This window comes from Marmota flaviventris, chromosome 19 (genome assembly GCF_047511675.1).
Source record: "Marmota flaviventris isolate mMarFla1 chromosome 19, mMarFla1.hap1, whole genome shotgun sequence".
Lineage (NCBI taxonomy): Eukaryota > Metazoa > Chordata > Mammalia > Rodentia > Sciuridae > Marmota > Marmota flaviventris.
The window spans coordinates 28914744-28935485 of NC_092516.1; the positions used below are offsets into that span (position 1 = coordinate 28914744).

At 54.2% G+C, this 20742-nt stretch overlaps 1 protein-coding gene across 7 annotated transcripts in view; it reads left to right on the plus strand.

The window, feature by feature from the left end:
• The window catches only part of Dtx2 (deltex E3 ubiquitin ligase 2), a 32324-nt gene that overhangs the window by 9373 nt on the left and 2209 nt on the right, over window positions 1–20742 (plus strand). For 3 of the 7 annotated variants that reach the window (XM_027952854.2, XM_027952855.2, XM_027952856.2), the window contains 7 exons: window positions 1656–2011; window positions 3956–4592; window positions 10123–10271; window positions 14580–14720; window positions 17567–17640; window positions 19098–19256; window positions 20240–20401. In XM_027952854.2, the coding sequence (XP_027808655.1) occupies window positions 1744–2011; window positions 3956–4592; window positions 10123–10271; window positions 14580–14720; window positions 17567–17640; window positions 19098–19256; window positions 20240–20401 (1590 nt within the window). In that variant the 5' untranslated portion in view covers window positions 1656–1743. Of the gene's footprint in view, window positions 1–825; window positions 1556–1655; window positions 2012–3955; window positions 4593–10122; window positions 10272–14579; window positions 14721–17566; window positions 17641–19097; window positions 19257–20239; window positions 20402–20742 lie in introns of those variants that run through there. The other 4 variants (XM_071605561.1, XM_027952857.2, XM_027952858.2 and 1 more) reach the window with 4 other exon arrangements.

A 20742-nucleotide genomic window follows, 5' to 3' on the forward strand; every position in this document is an offset into this window, starting at 1 on the left:
GGCCCCCTCCCTTCCTTCCCTTTCTGATCTGGAGCTCAAGGCTGATCCTCCTGAGTCTTCCTCTCTAATGAAATGGCCTTCAATCTGGGTTTGCTCTGCATAGCCACTTAGTAGTAGTACATGTGTGACCTTGAATCAAGTCCCCTGATTTCCTCTCCTAAAGTGGGACAAATGCTGCCTTGTCACCAGGCATGGAGGCACACGCCTAGAATCCCAGCAACTCTGGAGGTGTGAGGCAGGAGGCTCACAAGTTTGAGGTCAGCCTGGGTTAACTTAGCAAAACCCTGTCTCAAATTTAAAAAAGAAAAAAAAGGTCTGGTGTTGCAGCTCAGCGGTAAAGTGCCCCTGGTTTCAGTCCACGATACCAAAAAAAAAAAAAGTGCCATCTTGTCAGCCTAGGGATTAACAGAGACAAGTAATTTTGTTTTGGGGGGGTTTTCTTTGTATTTTTTTTTTAAATTTGTTTTAAATTTTTTTTAGTTGTAGATGGACACAATACCTTTATTTTCTTTATTTACTTTTATGTGGTGCTGAGGATGGAACCCAATGCCTCACATTTGGTAGGCAAGCGCTCTGCCACTGAGCCACAACTCCAGCCCCCCCCCATTTTTTTTTTTTTTTTAAAGAGAGAGAGAGGGAATTTTAATATTTATTGTTTAGTTTTTGGCAGACACAACATCTTTGTATGTGGTGCTGAGGATCGAACCTGGGCCGCACGCATGCCAGGCGAGCGTGCTACCGCTTGAGCCACATCCCCAGCCCTCCAGCCCCTTCTTTTGGTATTGTCACTAAGTGTTGGACTTTGTTTTTGTACCAGTGCTCAGGGGCCATCACGATATGGTGTGCTGGAAGACCTCTCTTGGGACAGCTGCAGGTGCATCCTGGTGTCCTCGCCCAGGGCCACTTAGTCAGATTCCAAACTAGGGTGTGTTGGATACTGAGCACATAGCGAGGCCCCTGCTATGGGCAGCAGCCATCTGCTGGCCAGCAGGACATGGACCAGCTTCGTGCTTGTGTGTAGCTGCCTGGTCAGTAGAGTTCTTGTCTGTGACAGGTGACTGGGAGAAGCTGTCCTGGGAGACCATTGGTCAGGAAGGTCCAGGCATAGGGAGTTGGGTGTGGGAAGGCTGGAAAAGGCATTCTGATGTTTATCTGGGGTGTCCCTTGTGGTCAGTGATGCTGGGGGCACCTGGAGACCTGGAGGAGCCAGACCTGAGCTTCAGCCTCAGGTCTGCCCCTGTCCCTGGGGGTCCTGGGCCCCTGGTCCTTCCTGAGACACACGGCTTCCTCATCTATAGTAATAGTGGGTGTTCACTTGTACCTCCCTGCACCGGGAGCTCTGGATGCCTCACGCATCATGGGCTTAACCACAAGGATTTGCGGGGACTCAAAAATATAGACAGTGAAAGGATCAACTGAGGATTTGGGTCAGAGGAAAGTCATTGGTAACAAGCTGGGCTAATGATTAGCAACCCAAATTACATCTTCCTATAAGGAAGTAGGCTACAGAAACAACTAGGAATTCATCTTGGCTGACAGAACAGAGACGCATCAGGTACTTGCTTATTCACATGCCCCCAGGGAGAAGGCCTGATCCTCAGCGCCAGCCTCAGATGTGCATGAGTAACTAACTGCTGTGACTGTCCTGTTCCCAGGTCTGCTGGAGGCGCCGGGCAATGAACCTGAGACTGCAGCCCAGAGTGGTCTGAAGGCATCGGGGAAGCAGAGGGAGTCCCGGGGAAGATGGCCATGGCCCCAAGCCCTTCCCTGGCACAGGTGTACACCAGCCCTGTGGCAGTGGCTGTGTGGGAATGGCAGGATGGGCTGGGGACCTGGCACCCCTACAGTGCCACAGTCTGTAGCTACATCGAACAACAGTTTGTCCAGCAGAAGGGCCAGCGGTTCGGGCTGGGGAGCCTGGCCCACAGCATCCCTTTAGGCCAGGCTGACCCCTCACTGGCCCCGTATATTATCGACCTCCCCAGTTGGACCCAGTTCCGCCAGGACACTGGTAAGACTTCTGTCTCTGGTACACATCTGAATGCCTCTTTTGGGCCAGGTGCTGTGCTGTGGGGGTTGTGGATGTGACTTGCAGAGCTTAATCCTACTCCTGAAACAACACTACTGGGGTTTAGGGGCTGTGCGGGAGAATGGCTTCCCCCAGGTGACTCATAGAGGACATGTGCTGTAGGAGCACGTTGGCCAGTTGTGGCTCACCCTTTCCCCCTGTCTCCCAAACCAGGAATGTCTGCCCTGGCCTTCAGGGCTCTGAGGTCCCCGGCTGGCCACAGGGAGGCGCTCTGTGTGGTGCTGTGAGGGCAAGTTGCTAAGGATTACTTTGAATTTGGGATCCTCCTCTGCCTCAGCCTCCTGAGTTGCTGGAGTTGCAGTGTGTGCCACCGAGCCCATCTACTTCTGTATTTTTAAATCTGTGATGTGTTTGGATTAGTATTACTGAAAATGGGGCCATCAGCTTCCTTTGGAGCTGTCCCTTTCCCTTCAATCTAGTGGTTCTTGATTGGGGTAATTTTTGTTCTCGGGGACATTTGACAGAGTTTAGAGACTTTTTTGGTTTTCATGATTGGGTGGGCAGGGGTTGCTGTCATCCAGTGGGTAGAAACCAGGGACCCTGTTCAGCATCCTAACAGAGCACAGGGCAGGTGGGTGCGGATGACAGTCCCTAGCTTCATGGTGTGCCCAGGAGAACAAAATTTGTTCTTTGGGGTCCACCAGGCCTTTTCCCCGTACAACAACCCCTTGCTCTCTGGGGCCAGGTCTGCACCCAGGCTGAACACAAAATTTGAGAAAGAGAGGACTGATGACACATGGTGGATGGCAGTAGACAACTATGTGTGCTCACCAGGCTGCGAACTGTTAGGTACTGGCTGAGGCCACTTTGAAGTTTCAGCTCGGCCAGCCAGGTCACTGGGACAGACAGACCAACCTACAGAGCAGGAGAACTTTACCATTCCCTGGAAGGAATTTGAACTTTATTCTGAAAGGGGGAGCCATGCTTAGACAGTAGAGTGACATGTGGTTTGGGGACTAAGGGTGTCCCCACTTCCCCAAAGCTGGGATCCAGGCAAAGGCTAAGGTCAGGAGACTGAATTATCAGAAGGGAATTACTACTGGGCCCTGTGGTACATGTCTATAATCCCAGCAACTCTGGAGGCTGAGGCAGGAGGATTGCAAGTTCAAAGCCAGCCTTAGCAAATTTGCGAGGCCCTAAGCAACTCAGCAAGACCCTGTCTCAAAATAAAAAAACTAAAAACAGGCTGGAGATGTGACTCATTGGTTAAGCACCCTGGATTTAAGCCCTGTACAAAAAAAAAAAAAGAATATTTTGAGGGTTGGGGATGTAACTCAGTGGTACAGCACATGCTTAAGGCTCTGGGTTCAGTCCCCAGCACCAAAAATAATTATTATTCATTCCAAAAAGCCTTATCAAATTTGAGCCATATTATTTGACCCAAACATCTAGCATTACCTCTTTGCCAAGGAATGTGAATCTCCCTCCCTCTGTCACTTGATCCTTTGGGCCCCAGTTTCTTGCTTTTACACAAACCCATAAAAGAATAGCCAGCACAGCTGGGGGGTGGCACATGCCTGTAATCACAGTGGTTTTGGAGGCCAAAATAGGAGAATTGATGGCAAGTTTGAGACCAGTCTCAGCATCTTAGCTGAGGCTATCTCAGAATAGAAAGGGTTGGGATGCAGCTTTACACTGTTGGGTTCAGTCTTCAATAATAGGGGGAAAAAAAGAATAGCCAACACCAATCCTTAGGTACCTGCACTTTATTTTGTTTGGCTGTGGGGGTGTATCTAGTGGGATAGCACATGCTTAGCATGCATTTGACCCTGGGTTTGTCCCCAGCTCCAAAAAAAAAAAAACGATTCCCCGGGTTTGGGGGTGACTATCCGCTCTGGGTTCATGGGTCCTGCTCCTCTTAAACAGGCACCATGCGGGCTGTGCGCAGGCACCTGTTCCCCCAGCACTCAGCCCCAGGCCGGGGCATCACCTGGGAGTGGCTGAGTGACGACGGCTCCTGGACCGCTTATGAAGCCAGCGTCTGCGACTATCTGGAGCAGCAGATGGCCAGGGGCAACCAGCTTGTGGACTTGGCTCCCCTGGGCTACAACTACACTGTCAACTATGCCACCCACACGCAAACCAACAAGACGTCCAGCTTTTGCCGGAGCGTGCGGCGCCAGGCAGGACCGCCTTACCCAGTGACCACTGTCATTGCCCCACCGGGCCACACCGGAGTCGCCTGCTCTTGCCATCAGTGCCTCCACGGCAGCGGAACTGGCCCTGTGTCAGGCCGCTACCGCCACTCCATGACTAACCTCCCTGCGTACCCTGTGCCCCAGGGCTCCCACAGGACCGCTATTGTCTTTGGGGCCCACCAGGCCTTTGCCCCGTACAACAAACCCTCGCTCTCTGGGGCCAGGTCTGCACCCAGGCTGAACACAACCAACCCCTGGGGTGGGGCACCTCCTGCCCTGGGGAGCCAGCCCTTCTTCCGCTCCAGCCTCTCCCATCTGGGACCGCAGCTCCTGCCCCCAGGACCGTCCACTTCAGGTGGAGCCAGGTATCTCATGTTACCGCTGGTCTTTCTGTCCTCCCTTCAGGTCTCGGCAGATGGGAAGATGTGGCCGGGTGCCTGCCCCCTTGGTTGTCCCTGTTGTATTGTCTTTGCTGTGTCACGGGGTTGCTGAGGTGCCGTGGTCCTCCATAGTCTGGCATCCCATGGAGCTACCTGACCTTTGATTCTTGAGTCTCAGTAGCTGCCACATGGGTTAAAATCAGCAGTTCTTCCATTTCCTCAGGATAAAGGGCTCTGTGAAACTGAGTTCTAGACCTTTGACCTGCACTTGTCCCCATGGCTAGTGCTGTCCGTACCCGGCACATTTTCGGTAACTAGGGATGAACTGATTCTCAGTGCCAGACACCAAAGGGATGTAGAGAGAGAAGGTGTACCTCTGATCCCTAAGCCCACAGTCTAGGTCTAGGTCGCAGGAGAGCCAGGAGCTCAGGGTAAGGAGAAGAATGTTGAAGTATGTGGCTCTGTGGCCACTGGTGGCACTAGTGATACAGCTACCAGATTGGTGCAGTCCAGCCCAGAGTATCTTTTTTTTTTTTTGGTACCGGTGATTGAACCCGCAGTCACTTAACCACTGAGCCACATCCCCAGCTCCCTTTTTTTTTTTTTAATATTTATTTTTTATAGTTGTAGTTGGACACAATACCTTTATTCCATCCATTAATTTTTATGTGGTGCTGAGGATCGAGCACAGGGCCCTGCACATGCTAAGCTAGCGCTCTACCGCTGAGCCACAATCCCAGCCCCCCGGTTCCTTTTTTAATGTTTTATTTTGCAACAGTGTCTCTTAAGTCCTTAGGGCCTTGCTAAGTTGCTGAGGCTAGCCTGGAGCTTGGTGATCCTCCTGTCTCAACTTCCAAAGTCACTGAAATTACAGGCATGTGCCACTGCATCTGATAACATTTATATTTTCAAATTGTATTTAATTTTGTGATACTGGGAATTAAACCAAAGTGTGCTCTGTTACTAAACTATAGCCCTAATTCTTTTTTATTTTGAGAAAGGGTCTTGTTGAGTTTCCCAGGCTGGCCTCCAATTTGTGATCCTCCTGTCTCAGCCTCCTGAGTAGATGGGATTATGCTAAGCCAGGCACCTCCTGGGGCTTCTTAAATTCTTACAAATTACTTTGAGGCAAATTTGTAAATAGCATTAGAGCTGGGATTCTGGGATTTAGTCAGGTGATTTGTTTCCTTCTCATGGTACAAAGCTCTCATTAGTCTCCCCCTAATATTTGTTGTGGTTTTTGCTCCCCACCTGAGGGCCTCAGACCCTCTTGGCCCTATTAGTGCAGGCCAGGCAAGTGACAAGGAGGAGGTAGATGGGCCCATGGTGTTTCCCTCTGGTTCTGGGCGGACCTCACATGTCACAGCTTGCTCTGCATCAAAGCCAGGAGGAACCAGGCCAACCTGCCGCTCGGGTGGAGACTCTTCAGAGCGCCTGCCTCCCCTGCCTCCTGGGATGGGTGTGCGTCCCTCTTCCTCCAGTGGCTGGGGCTGGGAGGGTGTGACTGCACTGTGTGCATCTCTCCAGGCTTTGGAAAACAAGGCTTGTCCTGGGCCTAGTTTGTAATGTGACCTTCCTCAGTTTCAGGGGCTTGATTAAAAATCTGATCTCTTACCCCTGCAGGCCGGGAGAACGGAGCAATCCTTGGCACTGTGTCCTCCTGGGGCTGTGGTAGAGTTCTCAAAGCCAAGTGAATGTCAACAGCACTGGGTGAAAGTTACTTGTCACGTGGAGGGAAGAGGTGGGAGGACAGGCAGTGCAAGTCCAGACCACAGCGAGGGCTGGGGGGAGCCCAAGAGAGAGTCGGTAGCACCTGGGCTGCCATCTGAGCGAGTGGCAGTGCAGGCTGTTGGGGAGCCCATGTCTGTTTTTGGAATGCCTGGGCTGCTTTTTTTTTGCTGTGTTGGGGAGCACACCCAGACCCTGAGCATGCTGGCAAGCGCTCTGCCACCGCCGCACCCTCAGCCCCATGCATGTGGTCCTCCATTGCTTCTTGCTCAATCTGAGTGAAACCGGCTGTGTGATTCTTCTTGTGCCCCCAGGAATGTGCAGTAATATGTGGCAGGCTGGGCATTTGTAACTGAGCTGCTGGGTTTAAGTACATTTCCTGGTAGCTGAAGTTTATCCCTTTAAGCACCAAAACTTTTGTTGTGATGAGGGAGGGTGAAACTGCAATGTGTGTCATGCACACTCCTGTCTTCTGTAAGAGAGAGAATGACAACTTGCCAACTTGCTTGGCATTTTGATGATTGGGTGGTGATCATGATCAGCATTTTTTTTTTTTTTTTGGTACTGGGGTTTGAACCCAGGGGTACCTAACTACTGAGCCACATCCCCAGCCCTACCCCTTTAAAATATTTAGAGAAAAGGGCTAAATTGCTTTAGGGCCTTGTTAAGTGCTGAGGTTGGCTTTTAGCTCTCAATCCCTCTGCCTCAGCCTCCTGAGCTGCGGGATTGCAGGTTGCTCCACACACGCAGCGTGATCGGCCGTGGAGCCTGGTGCTGGGTTAGCCCATGGGCGCTGCCCTCCCTCACTAAACGGCCTCACCACATGGCGCTCCTGGTTTGCTTGCATCTGCTGTTCTTGCCGCCGCTGCTGTCCTGGCCTGGGAGACGACTCCCCCCTCCCCGTGCTGGCCGGGCATTCTGGCTGTGGCTATCCTTAGGCCTGTGGGATTGGAGTCCTGGGTGTAGTGAGAGCCTTGCTCCTAGTTTGCCTTGGGCCTTTGGATAAGTGCTGGTTCTTTTCCATGGTGGTTTTCCTCTCCGGATTCAGGAGTTGGGCTGGCCGATTTGTTCCCTTTTGTTCTGATCTTGTTGCTTTGCAGGGTTTACTGAGGGCCTGCCTTTTGTTCCCTCTGCTCCACGGAGACCTGGGGAGCCTGGTGTTTGTGTAGGGCTTAGATCGTGGAGGGCTTAGCTGCCCTGGGGCCTTCGGAGTTAGCCCGCAGGGAAACTGGAGCTCAGGAGGGGTCTTGCATGCCCAGGAAGCACAGCTCACAGGGTTGGAGGGTTGAGAGTAGTGTCTCAGGCCTCACATTCTGGGCTCTTTGTGTGACAGGTGCCTTCTGTGTGCCAGGTTGGCACTGGCTGCCAGTTGAAGGTGGGGTGGGGGTGGAAGAAGCTTTGGATGTCCTTCCCTTCAGCCTCCTCACTCTGCCCCTGAGTCTTCTCAGGATGGCGGACAGGTGAATGTGCTTCCAGTCTGTCTTCCTCCTGCTACTTCCTGAACACAGCAGGAACTTGTGTGGAGGAGGGGCTAGATAAAGACAATTGGAGAATTTTCTACAGAACCTGGCCACACTTCCTGGTCTCAGTCGCTGGAATCCTCACTGTAGGGTCTCTGCTCTAGGCCTTGGTGATAGAACCAAAAAAGCAGACTTTCTGCCCAGATGTGCACCTTTCCTTGGGAGGGAGGGCTCCACTTCCTGGGGTCTTTCCATGAGGGGAGCAGCCATTTCTGGAGGATATTTGAGCTTGGCCCCTCTAGCCCACTCTGTTCTGACTCATTTGAAGCTGCAGAGTCAAGCTTGGGTTTTTCTGGCCTCTTAGCTGAGGCCGCAGCTCTTTGCTCCCTGGAGAACTGGCCTGGGAAATGAGCAGGAGTCTCAGCACCTTCACTTAGGAGCCTCAGAGTCATTAGGTGATCACCTTCCTCTAAGAGAGGACAGTTGAAGCATCTCAGGAAGGAGCTTGGCTTGATTATAATGACAAAGACCTCAGCCCAGGTGGCCAGCTCCCAGTCCCTTTTGCATGATCAGAACACCCTGGTCCATTTTCTACTCCTGCCTTTGGGCTTAGAGTAGTGAGGGAGGCAGGAGGCTGGGCTTTGTGTAGTCCAGCCATGCAGGGCATCTTGTTGGGAAGATAGCAAGAAATATATAACCTCCATCTTAGCTCAGGTGAACGCGGGAGCCCTGGCCTGCCCAGCCTACAGAACCCAGGCTGTCCTGGGGAGCTCCCATGTGGGGACCATGTGGTGGGAGGGTTTTGTAATCTTGATATTTCATCACCTCTAATGGGCAGGGATGGATGGGAGGTCCCAGGCTGGAGGGAGGAGGAGCTGGCAAGAGCTCCTTCCCCAGTTGTTCTCAGTGGAGAGTTGGCCCCAAACTAATGATGTGCATTGTTACCATTTTAAACAGTTGAGGATTTACAACCAAATGAATGAGTTTGAACATAGTCACTCTGGGAAGCAGAATCTTCATTTAAAAAAATATTTTTTTGCAATGCTAGGAATAGAACCCAGGGCCTTGCATGCTCTGAGGCATTTGCTATGCCCCTGAGTTATAACCCCAGCCTAAGATCCCTTAAAAAAGTGCATACCTGTAATCCCAGCGGCTGGGGAGGCTGAGGCAGGAGGATTGTGAGTTCAAGGCGCTAAGCTACTCAGTGAGAGCTGGGGATGTGGCACAGTGGTTGAGTGCCCCGGAGTTCAATCCCTGCCCCCCCCCCCCAAAAAAAAAAAAAAAAGCAAATCCCAAAAACCTTTTTGGTATGAATTTTAGATTTATAGAAAAGTTACAAAAATAGTACAGTTTCCATAGCTCTCTCATCAGATGCCATCTCATGGGCACAGTGGGGCAAGCCTGTCATCCTAGCTACTCAGAAGGCTGAGGCATGAGGATGGCATGTTTGAGGCCAGTCTGGGCAAATTAGGAAGATCCTGTCTCAAAAAAAATTTAAACACTGCAGATGTAAGTCAGTGGTAGGTACTTGCCTAGCACACACAAGGCTCTGGGTTCAGTGTTTACTACCACAGATGTCCTGTCTGTATTCTGGGGGTGGGTGTCCCACCCTTGAACTGCTTGATCAGGCTCTCTGGGCAGCAGTGGTGTTTTGTGTGGTGGTGTTGGGATGGAACCCAGGGCCTCCACGGCCAGGTGAGTGCTACACCCCTGAGCTGCACCCCGACTCCGTCTCACTTGAACATTTCTCAACCATGGTGTCCTCAGAATCAGGAGGTAACCCTGTTGGACTCGCCATTTTCTGCTCCTGCCCTCTTTCTGTCCCAGGACCCTACCCAGGGCCCTGCTTTACCAGCCATTGCCATTCTCCTCTCTCCAGGTGGAACCAATCCCAGTCAGTCTTTCAAAGCTCACCACTTTAACAAGGTGCTTGATCAAACGTTTCTTGATTTGGGTTTGTCTGATCTTTTTCCACGATTGGACTAAGACATGCATTTTTTAGCAGGAATCCCACAATAACGATGATAAGTCCCTTTGGGAGCATCTTATTGTGGCCTGCAAGATACTGATTTGCCTTGTTACTGGTGGTGATGTCCTTGATCACTAACTAACGTGGACGTGGTCTCCACCGTGATCTCCGCAGGGCTCCCTGAGATCTTCACTGTAATGAAGCTAGTGAGCTCAGAATGTTGCGAGCTCCTCTTTTAGGGTCATCTTTATGGTCTTTGAACTGTTCAAAAAAGAACCCAGGGGCTCCTTCCCTCAGAGGCAGCTGGGGAAGCAGGAAGGTGCCTCAACTCAGTGCGGTTCCCTCCCCTCTTTTCCAGGGAGGCAGTGCCCTGTACTCAGCTTTGCTCTCTTCTCTCCTCCCCAAGTGCCTCCCTTCCCAGCGGTCCCTCCAGCAGCCCTGGGAGCATCCCCTCCACTGTGCCATTGCAGATGCCAAAGCCCAGCAGGGTCCAGCAAGCACTGGCAGGTAGGTGCCCTGAACAGGCTGTGCCCCACAGGGCTTGGTGGGAAGGATGAGGTGGGAGGGCTTGTCACCTTCTGGGCCCTCAGGTGTATCTAAAGGGGTTCCTTGGGGGAGTGCTGCCTCTTTCCAATGGTGGTGTACCCCAGGACATGAGCTTGGGTGCCCGCCCCTGAGCGTTCTGGGGCGGTGGGACCTGATGTGGTGCATTGGTGTGGACCTTTCTCATCCTTTTTAATTTTTGAATTGAATGAGAGTTAGAGCCACCTTTCTGCCCTGAAGTGCTCAAGGCAGGGGCTCTCTGGGGCTCATAAGCCTCCTGGTTGTAGCTACATCTTGTCTCCTGGTTCCATGTGGATCATTTGTTGTCTATCTTTTTTTTTTTTTTTGGTGGTGGTGCTGGGAATTGGACACAGGGCCTTGTGTATGCCAGACACACACTCTACCAGCTGAGCTATACCCCCAGCCCTATATGTCTTGATGCTTATTTATATAAAGTCCTTTTACATTCAGGCCTGGTGGCACCTGCCTATAATCCCAACTACTTGGGAGGCTGAGGCAGGAGGATCACAAATCCAAAGCTAGCTTCAGCAACTTCTCCCCAGCACCACAAAAATAATAAAAGTCTTCTTCTGGGTCTTGAGGCGCCTCTGAGGGCACTCGTAACTTGAGGGAACTGTGAGGTGTGTAAAAGTGCAGGTGTGGCAGTGAACCCCATCGTTTGCAACTGGCAGGGGATCGGGTGACAGTTGGGTTTATTGAGTCCAGGTAGCCTGCAGTGTGGGTAGACTTGCCAGGCCTGGTGCAGGGCGGCTGTGTGATGTTGTCATTGGGACAGTGACTCAGAGGAATGACTGGGGCTCTGGTGTATGTTCCTGTGTTTGATCCCTAAATAACCCAAGGCGTCGGTGAGGAGGCCGAGGCTCAGGGAGTTCAAACCCCTGACGCAGACCTGGGCTCAGAACCTGGGTTCTTCCCTGTGGTACCAGGTGCTCCTGAGCCTGGTGGAGGAAGTGCTGGATGGGGAGGTGACTGTGGTGTAGAAAAGGGGACTGTGGGTGGCATCAGGGGAGTGGCTTGGGGCACAGGAGGCCCTGGACCCTCCTGGGGGACACAGGAGACACCAAAGGGACACTAGAGAAGTGGTAGAAGATGGACATGGAGGGCAGGGGACTGTAACGGCAGGGAAGCCCGGCAGCTTCTCAGCCCTGCTTCCGCTGCTCAGCCGTGAGCCTCTTCCCAGCCGAGAGGAAAGAGTGAGCAGACATGCTGACCAGGACGTTCCTGCCCACCTTGGGCCACTCAGCATGGGTGCCGTAGGTGAGTGACACACCAACGCTGAGTGCTGCTGTGTGCGGGGATGTCTGCGATGGAAAAGGCCTGACCCCCCACAGGCCCAGCTCTGAACTTGGGGTCTTCAGCAGCCACAGCAAGTTCTGCCAGGGTGGCCACTGAGACTGTAATATAGATGTTAAACACCTTTCTTTGTGGCCTTTAGGTTTGCCTGAATAGCACTGGCCAACCCCTTCTATACTTTTTTTTTTTGAGATAGGATTTTGTTAGGTTGCTGAGGCTGGCCTCAAACTAGTGGTCCTCTTGCCTCAGCCTCCTGAGTTGTTGGGATTATAGGTGTGCACCACGACACTCGGCTCATTTTTATTTTTTTGTGGTTCTGGGCATGGAACTCAGGGCCTCACACATTCTAGACTGGTAGGGAAACAGACCCCCACAGTTCAGGAAGTTGGTTCCAGGTAGGAAATAACGAGATACTGGAGCCTGTTGCAGATTGCCACCTGTCAGTGGTTGATACCTTTTGGTGGGACCATTTTCTGGGCCACCGGGGAATGAGAGGACCCCAACCAGCCTCCAAGAATCAAGGGCTGGATTCCTGAATGTGCCATGCCTGGCTGCAGGGAGGTGAGCATTTGGGGACAGGCCAGTTTGTAACCACTTCTGTGTGGGCTGAAGGAGCTGTGCCTCCAAGTGTGTTGGGGGTGGAGCCTGTGAAGGAAGAGTAAGTGGCGTCTGTCCCAGTGGCCTGCGGCTTACACTTCTGTTAGGAACTTGCCCAAGACCAGCCAGCAAGGGGTGACCCTGGGCTTGAACCTGGTGGAGAGGCCAGAGTGGAAGGAGGACAGATTGGATCTCAGCCCTGGCCACTAGGTGAAAGGCTGACTCTGGTGTCGGGAAGGCGGTGTGTGCAGTTGTGGAGAGTAGAAATGGGAGCTCGGGCTCCAGGGCCTCTCCACTGAGGGGGCTGTGCCGAGTCCTGCTGCTGAGGAACATGCAGAGGCCCCTGCCTGGGCGGCCCCCAGTCCTGCTCGCTGCTTGCTGCTGCTGTGATGAGTTGAGTCTGTGGGTTTGGGGTGGTTTTCAGACCTTTCTTGAGAAGGCAGAGCCACAGGGCAGGGGCTGCCTTCTCTTCAGGTGTGGTGTGGAGCCTTCCTTCCTTGTTGGTGACTGGAGTATGTGGGACTAGGTCCTGTGGTGACAGGGAAGGAGTGTTGCGATGCTGGCTTCCTGGGGGCTTCCAGTGGTGGCCCTGGGATGCCTTCATTCCTTAGCTGACACGTGGTATGCCTCCTAGGACTGTGCCCTGGGTGCTAGCAATGGTCGTCAGCAGAGCGTGCTCACCCTGTGGTGTGCGTGCTTAGGGGAAGTGGTCAGCTGGAGTGAGTAAGTGATTCCAGATGGTGAAGAGGTGCGAAGGAAAGCAAGGCAGGCACAGGTGTAGAGAGTTGGAGGAGGACACGGTCCCTCTCCATAAAGGGGTCAGGGAAAGCCTAAGGCCTAAGGCCTGCAGAGGTGGCACTTCAGAGATCTGAGTGAAGAGGGACATGTTCAGTCAGAGGACACTGTCCATCCAGAGATGTTTCTCTAAGGGAAACCACCTGTCCCTGCTCCCAACCTCTTTCTGACACCTGTGCCTGTTCGTCATTCTGTCTACCTGACATTCTGTTCCCCGAGGAATACATTTGAGCCCAGGAACAGTCTCAGCTTGTGGTGGCATTGCAGTGACAGCAGGAACAGGGTCAGCATGGGCATCTGGCCCCAGTGTGAGCCTGGGTCTTCTGTGGTGCAGGTGCTTCCTGCTGAATGGCTACTACGGTGACTCTTCCCTCACTTGGCTGTGCTGTCCTGCAGGTGGCTAGCCTCTGCCTCTGTCCCTGACTGGGCACATTTGCCAGGTAGGGAGTTTTGATCTTGTCACGAGGCCACAGTGACTGGCCTGGCTACTCCTCGCACATCTGAATCACCTGGTGGGGTGCATCACTGTCTGTCCCAACCTGTCCTGGAGAGGAATGGGGTCCAGGAAGGAGGTGCTCCTGGTATCCTGCTATGCCCAGTGCCTGAGCCAGGTTCCAAGGATGGGGAAAACCACTCTCTAGTGTGGCTGAGAAGCCCAGAGCTTCTTTCCTCTGGGGAGAAGGTGCTTTTGAGCCAGACTAATCAGTGACAGGGAGTGGACAGAGGGGTAGGCGAGGGTGTGGTGGGAATGAGGACCTCTAGCAGAACAATGTGTCCCATGCAGTGTTGAGTCATCAGAGAGTAGGAAGGGGACAGCGTGGGGGAGGGAGGGTCCAGCTGGGCAGAGAGGCACATGCATCTCCTCCCTGCTACCTGCTGCAGCTGCTCGCAGTGGCACCCAGGAAGGAACCCACTGCTAGGAGCTGGGGGGTCGCCTCAGTGTGGAAGCAGTCCAGAGGGGTGGTGTCCTGCCTCCACCATGTCTCCAGACCATGTCACTAGGTTTGCCAGGTGGGGCAGAGAAAGCAGAAGCAGCCCACAGAAGACAGGATGACTGAAGGCAGGAGGGTGTGGCCAGGCCCAGAGGCCCCATGTGAGGCCAGCCCTTGTCACCAGCCCTGCTCAGGAGGCAGTTTCCGCAGCCTGGCTGCACCCCACCACATTGCCGCAGCACCTGCCCCTCCTGCGCCTGGCACTGCCCAGAACTGCCGAGGAGGCTTCTTGGGTAGTAATCTCCCCTCTGCTGTTCTAGAGCAAGTGGCCTCCCGCTCCCTGCACGCTCTGGGTACAGGCTGTGAAGTTGCTTGGCAGACACCTGGGGACTTTTGGGCCAGGGCTCTGGTGAGCCGGGCCATTTTACCAGCTGTCTCTGGTTCCTGGTCTGGAACTTGTTCCTGCAGCACAGGGAGCTCCTTCTAGAGGCCAGGCTCTCCAAAGATCCTGCAGGTCCTGATGGCTGTTTGTGGTGCTGCCACCTCCGACTCGGCAGGGTTTGTGAAGGTCACCTGCTGAAAGCCTCCTAACATTTCTCCCCCTCTCTGCATGTCTGATCTCGCACCCGTGCAGGCATGACGAGTGTTCTGATGTCAGCCATTGGACTCCCTGTGTGTCTTAGCCGCGCACCCCAGCCTGCCAGCCCTCCCGCCTCCTGTTTGGCCTCTAAAAGCCACAGCTCAGTTAAGAGACTGAGGAAAGTGTCCGTGAAAGGTAGTTCCTATTCACAAATGCTCTCTGGCCTCTGCTAAGCCTCCTCCGAGTCTTGCTGCCTCTGGCTCTCTGTGCCAATTTCTTCTTTAACCTCCATGGCCCTTCTCCCTTCCTGTGGCCCTTCTCCCTGCCCTCGCCTGGCAACAGAGGTGGCTCCTGGGAATCTGACATTCCCAGCACAATCGAAGTGAGAGGGGCTTGTTCATGAGGACCTGTAACTTTGCAAACCTCAAGGTGTGGATGAGGCATGGCTTGGGATTCTGGGATGACTGTTTCTCCATGGGGCCAGTGTATGTATCAAGAAAGGCCCTCAAGTCCGGCGCAGTGACACGGGGGTCTGTAATCCCAGCGGCAGGGGTGGCTGATGAGATAGGACAATTGTAAGTTCAAAGCCAGCCTCAGCAACAGCAAGGTGCTAAGCAACTCAGTGAGACCCTGCCCCTAAATAAAATACAAAGTAGGGCTGGGTATGTGCTCAGTGGTCGAGTGACCCTGGTTCTAATCCCCAGTACCAAAAAAAATTTAAAAAGGCCCTCAAAATAGCTGTCGGGTTTGCTGCCCATGTGGGTTCCCCTGGTGACCGCTGCCCTGTCCATCATGTGGCCCAGGCAGAAGGGGTTTCATAGCTACAGAAGGTGCTGGGAATTTTAACAAAGTTTGCGTGGAGGAGCTTGTGGCAGTTCTGCGCTGTTCTAAGCTGGACAGTGGAATCGCAGATGGCGTTCTTGATGGTGCCATGCTGGACAGGGGCCTGGGCTGCAGCCCTGTCAGCCTGCCTTTCAGTCTCGGCTCTCACCTGCATTAGCTTCCTGAGCTCACGCAAGTTTCTCCATTCATGAGGTGGCACCTCCTGCTAGGTGGGTTGGGAACAGGAAGGACATGTGAAGTGCTTGGCACGTGCCAACAGTGGCATCGTGAGATGTGGAGGTGTGCCCGGGAAAAGAGCTGGTTTTGGGGTCCTGAGCCCCAGTCCTGGACTCTGTGCGTGCTGCTTTCGCTCTGCCTCGGTGGAGGTGAAACTGGGCAGGGTGACTGGTGACCTCCGGGGCAACCAGTTGCCTGGGAAGAGCACAGGCTCTCAGTAGATCCTGTGGTGTTCTGAGTCCAGATGTGCCTTCCCCGGGGTTGACGGGCTCCTGGTCGGCCCTGGTTGAGAACCGTGGCAAATGGGAGCTCCCTCTGGTTCTGAAAGGCTACCTGGTGAGCTGGGCCAGGTGCTGGTCCTGGCAGAGGGGTCCCTGGCTCTCCTAGAGCCTCCTGAGGCCACTGGGCTTTTCTAGACTGAAGACTCCCCTCAGTCAGCGGGCGTCCTAGCTTCCAGAATGGCCTCCCTGTGCCTGTGGCTGGGCTCTCACCAGAGCCATCAAATGGGCTCTGGAAGTCTTGGGGGGGGGGTGGTCGAAGGAGGTTGTAGGGGAGGTGTATGTGTGGATGGGCTACTAAGTTGTGTGCATGGGGTGTGTGGTGTGTGTAGGACACTTGTGTATATGGGGCATGTATGGGGTACATATGGATGCATGTGGGTATATATGGGGTACATATAGGTGTGGGGGGGTGTGTGTGGATGCATGTGATTGCGTGTGGGCGTACGAGTGTGTAAGGTATGTAGGTATATGGTAATATGGTACATGCGTGTGTATGAGACACGGGTATATGGGTACATGGTTATGCATAGGGTGCATGTGGAAGCCTGTGGGTGTGGGTGTGCATGGGGTGGGGATGGGGGGGGCTATGTGGGTGTGTAACCGTGTGTCTGGGACTCCTTTGCTGGTGGCAGCCCCCTGCTGCTTTAGCTTACTAGGTGTGGGACTTCCCCATTTCTAGCTGAGGAAGCTGCACCTCTGAGGTGGTGGGATGTGGTCATAGCCAGAGAGTCAGAATCAAGTCCCCGATTCTGGCCTCTGCTCCTCCAAGTCACCTTCCCAAATAGTCATGAGCCCTCATATTTCTAAGTGTTTGAGGCCACAGGCTAAGTGCCATGCACTTGGGTTCAAACCAGGAGACCCTTCCCTCCTGGACTCAGGGACCAGGAACCCTAGTGTGACCTTGAGGCAGAATGGGGAGCCCCGCCAGGGCTTTGGCAGGACTGTGTTGCCTCCCCATGTCTTAGGCTCCTGCTGAAGGCTTGGCCGCCCTCTGATTGTCCCTATTGCCTCGGGGAGCCGCTGTGCTGATGCTACCACTGCAGGGCCTCATGTCCCCCTTGCAGGGCTGCATGCTGAGGGGTGTAGAGTCTCCCAACTCTGCACTGCATGTGTACAGCCTGAGCTGCCAGCAGCCAGCACATGTCTCCCTGTGTTCCAGCTGCTTTCCAGAATCACTTAGCTTGGAGCTGAGTAGGCATGTGACTGAGACCCCCCCCCCAGTTCTGAGGCAGGTGGTGTATTGTGACAGCATCAGTGCACCTGTCATTTGCAGTGTGCAGACCTATAAGATGCCACATGGGCTAACCTGGTGCATTTTCACACAAGAGTGGTGGAAGCGGAGTAAACAACACTGCCGAAGGTTCTCTGGGGTGGTTCTTCATACATTTTTGGCATTCTCAGAGGGGCCTGGGTCTGATTGCCTGGGATGCAACTTGGGGAGTTGCGAGGTGCTGCTCTGTTTCTGCTCTTCTGCCTCCTCCAGGCCACGCCCCGGGCCAGGTTGGGCCTTGAGGGTGGTCTGGGCGGGGCTGCAGGCCTCCCTGTGCCTGCTCAGGCTATCCTGGCTTGCCTGCTAACCTTCCATCTTGGCCCCTAACATTTCTTCCTGGCAGCCTGGGCTTCGCCTGTCTGCCTTCCTCCCCGCATTGCTCTCCTCTGCTTGGGTGCTTGGGACAGCACTCACCTTCTTGTCTCTTGCAGAAGGGTCTCCAAAGCCAGAGCCCGAGCAAGTGATCAGAAGCTACACCGAGGAGCTAAAGACACCCCCAGACGAGGTACGTGTCCTGCGAGCCACTGCTGTTTGGTTTGCAGACAAGAATGGACTTCTGAAGGGTCCCTGGCCACGCTCAGCCCATGGGGGACCTCCCCAGAGTCTCTGGAGTGTGCGTCAGGCTCCAGGTCAAGTGCCAACCCCACGCCTCCCAAGGGAGGTGGGCATGATTGGGACAAGGCAGCCAGGGATCCAGGGACCTGCGTCATTCCCACCTCACAGAAGTGTTTGCCTGAGCCCTGCTCTCAGCACAGACCTGGGTAATGCAGGCCATCCCTGGGGCCAGGGGGCTCGAGACAAGGCTTGGACACGAGACAAGGCTTGGACACATCGGCCTCACTCCCCTCAGGCTGGCACTGGTGCAGGAGTGAGGTGGCCTTATCCAGGTGACACTTGCCTTTCTGACTGGGAGTGCTGGTAAGGGATGTTCCAAAACATGGAAACAAAACCCCACTCTGCTGAGCTACGCCTTGGGGGCTCTGGCACTACTTTCCTCTGACTCTAACGGAGAGTCTTGGAGGTACTGGAGTGGGGTTAAAGGTCAAGCATGCTAGGCTGAACACTGGCTCACTCCTGCAATCCCAGCAGCTCGGGAGGCTGAGGCAGGAGGATCAAGAATTCAAAGCCAGCCTCAGCAACTTAGCAAGGCCCTAAGCAACTCAGCGAGACCCTGTCTCTAAATAAAAAATATAAATAAAGAGGGCCAGTGCTGGGGTTGTTGCTCAGTGATAGAGCACTTGCCTAGCATGTGAGAGGCCCTGGGTTCGATCCTCAGAACCACATTTAAAAAAAAAAAAAGAAAGAAAGAAAGTCATTGTGTCTGACTACAATTAAAAAACATTTAAAAAAAAGGAGGGGGGGGCGGGGTTGTGGATCAGTGGTGGAGTGCTTTCCTAGCATGTGTTAGGCACTGGGTTCAATTTTCAGCACCAAATAAAAAAATAATTAAAGATATGTCCATCTACAGCTTAAACATACACACACACACACACACACACACACACACACACGGCTCAGTGGTTAAGCACCCCCGGATTCAATCCTTGGTACCAAAAAAAGCAAACCAAAAACTCTTCAGCAGGCCCTGGCTCACAGGGTACCTCCACTCCTGAGCACAGTGGTCAAGATCTGGCTCTGACCCTGCCCTGGTTTCATCTCCTACTTGTGCTGGCCTGGTGTCCCCTGAAGCTGCACATGTCTTATTCCATGTTTTGGAACATCCCTGCTTGTCCATCTCACAGTTTCTGTGTCCTTTTAAAAAGGCCAGCTCCCAGCTTCCCCTTCTCCTGTCCTCCCGACTGGCTGTTCTCATTGTCCTTCTGAGCCAGGCTCTGGTCAGCCCTTTGTGGGCACATGTTACAGAGATTGACCCCAGCTGTGGTGTTTCCGCCTTTCCCTCCCAGCCTGGCCCCTTGTGGCCCGGCCAGCTGTTGGCGAGCTCGCCCTGTCTGTTCCCTGCAGGACTGCATCATCTGCATGGAGAAGCTGTGCGTGGTGTCTGGCTATGGCGACGTGACTGACAGCAAGACCCTCGGGCCTGTGGCTGTGGGCCGCCTCACCAAGTGCAGCCATACCTTCCACCTGCTGTGTCTGCTGGCCATGTACTGCAACGGGAACAAGGTGTCCATGGTGGCCCAGGGGCGGGTAGAGGTGACCTGCTCCCACAGCCTTAGTCCCGGCATGCTGGCCCTGAGTAGGAAGCTGGGCAGAACAGCTCTGAGATGCCTGCAGTCCTCGCGCTGCAGCAGGAGAAGGGTCGGCTGCTAGGCCTGGGTAGCAAGCATGGTATTGCTCCTGGAAAGTTAGTCAAGCCCTGGAGCCGGCCTGGAGACCATTTTGAAGGCCTGGCCAGCTCTCCTAGGCCTGCCATGGGCTTTAGGAAGGAAACCAACTCCTGCAGCCAGCTCAGGGAGAGATCCTGGGCTCCTCCTACAGCAGGCTCTATTACCCTCCCACTTCCAGGCACCTCACATCTTCTTTGCGATGTCCCTCTGCAGTCAGGCCTGTGCTTATGAAGAAAAGGCCCAGGGAGGGGAACATGCCCAGGGTCACCTACTGGGTGGTGCAGAGCCAGGCCCCTGATTCAGAGTCCTGTTCTACTCTACAGGGGAAGGGTCCCACTCAGGCTGTCAATGGCTGACCCCTGGCTGCTGTTCCTTTAGAGGGGTTTAGCCAGGGTGAGCAGGGGTTGGGAGGACAGTGGAAACTAAGTCACATGATGGCCATTCGGTCCTGGCTGGGCCCTGTCCGCAGTGTCCCGTCCGTCATGTAGCGTCCTGCATGCAGCTCATCATCAGTTGTAGGATTTTCTGTATGGTTTCAAAGGTGACTGGACTAGAGACTTGCTCCTGACCCTGATTTTCCTACCCAATGCCAGTCTCCTGAACTTACCCTTTGAATAAGAGCAGCGTGAGGAGTTGTAGTGTAGAACTTCCCTTTTGACCCTGAGCTGCTGGGGTTCAGGTGCTCTGAGAGGAGGCTGCCTGGGCGCCCTGTGAGCCATGCCAGCTTCTCCCTGATGGCCTCTCCTCCCGCTGAGGCAGTGGCTGACTGTCCAGTGTGGTTGGGCCGCTGGCTCAGTCTGCTGCGTCTGCCTGTCTTAGGATGGGAGCCTGCAGTGTCCTTCCTGCAAAACCATCTATGGGGAGAAGACTGGGACCCAGCCCCGGGGGAAGATGGAGGTTTTCAGGTTCCAGGTGTCACTGCCTGGCCACGAGGACTGCGGGACGATACTCATAGTTTACAACATTCCTCACGGCATCCAGGTAAGGGGCCTCCCCAGGAGGGGTCAGTCACACCCAGGTGCTGTTCTCCTGCCCCACCCTGGGGATGGGGTACCAGTATCCCTGCTGCCAGCCTCAGACTCCCTGCTTCCTCGAAGCTGGGGCCAGGGAGGCAGGACGCAAAGGCAGCAGTGCTGGGGACTGCAGCTATGGAGGAAAGCAGTAGCCCTCTGTCCTTCCCTGAGCACAGAAGGCCTCCTGGAGGAGGGGTCATTCCAGCTGGACTTGGGCTGGGCAGAGGACAAGGCAGACGGCAGGAGGAGCCGTGCTGAGGAGCTGCGGAGCGCCCGCAGGCACCAGGGAGTGGGGTGGGGCCCTGTTCC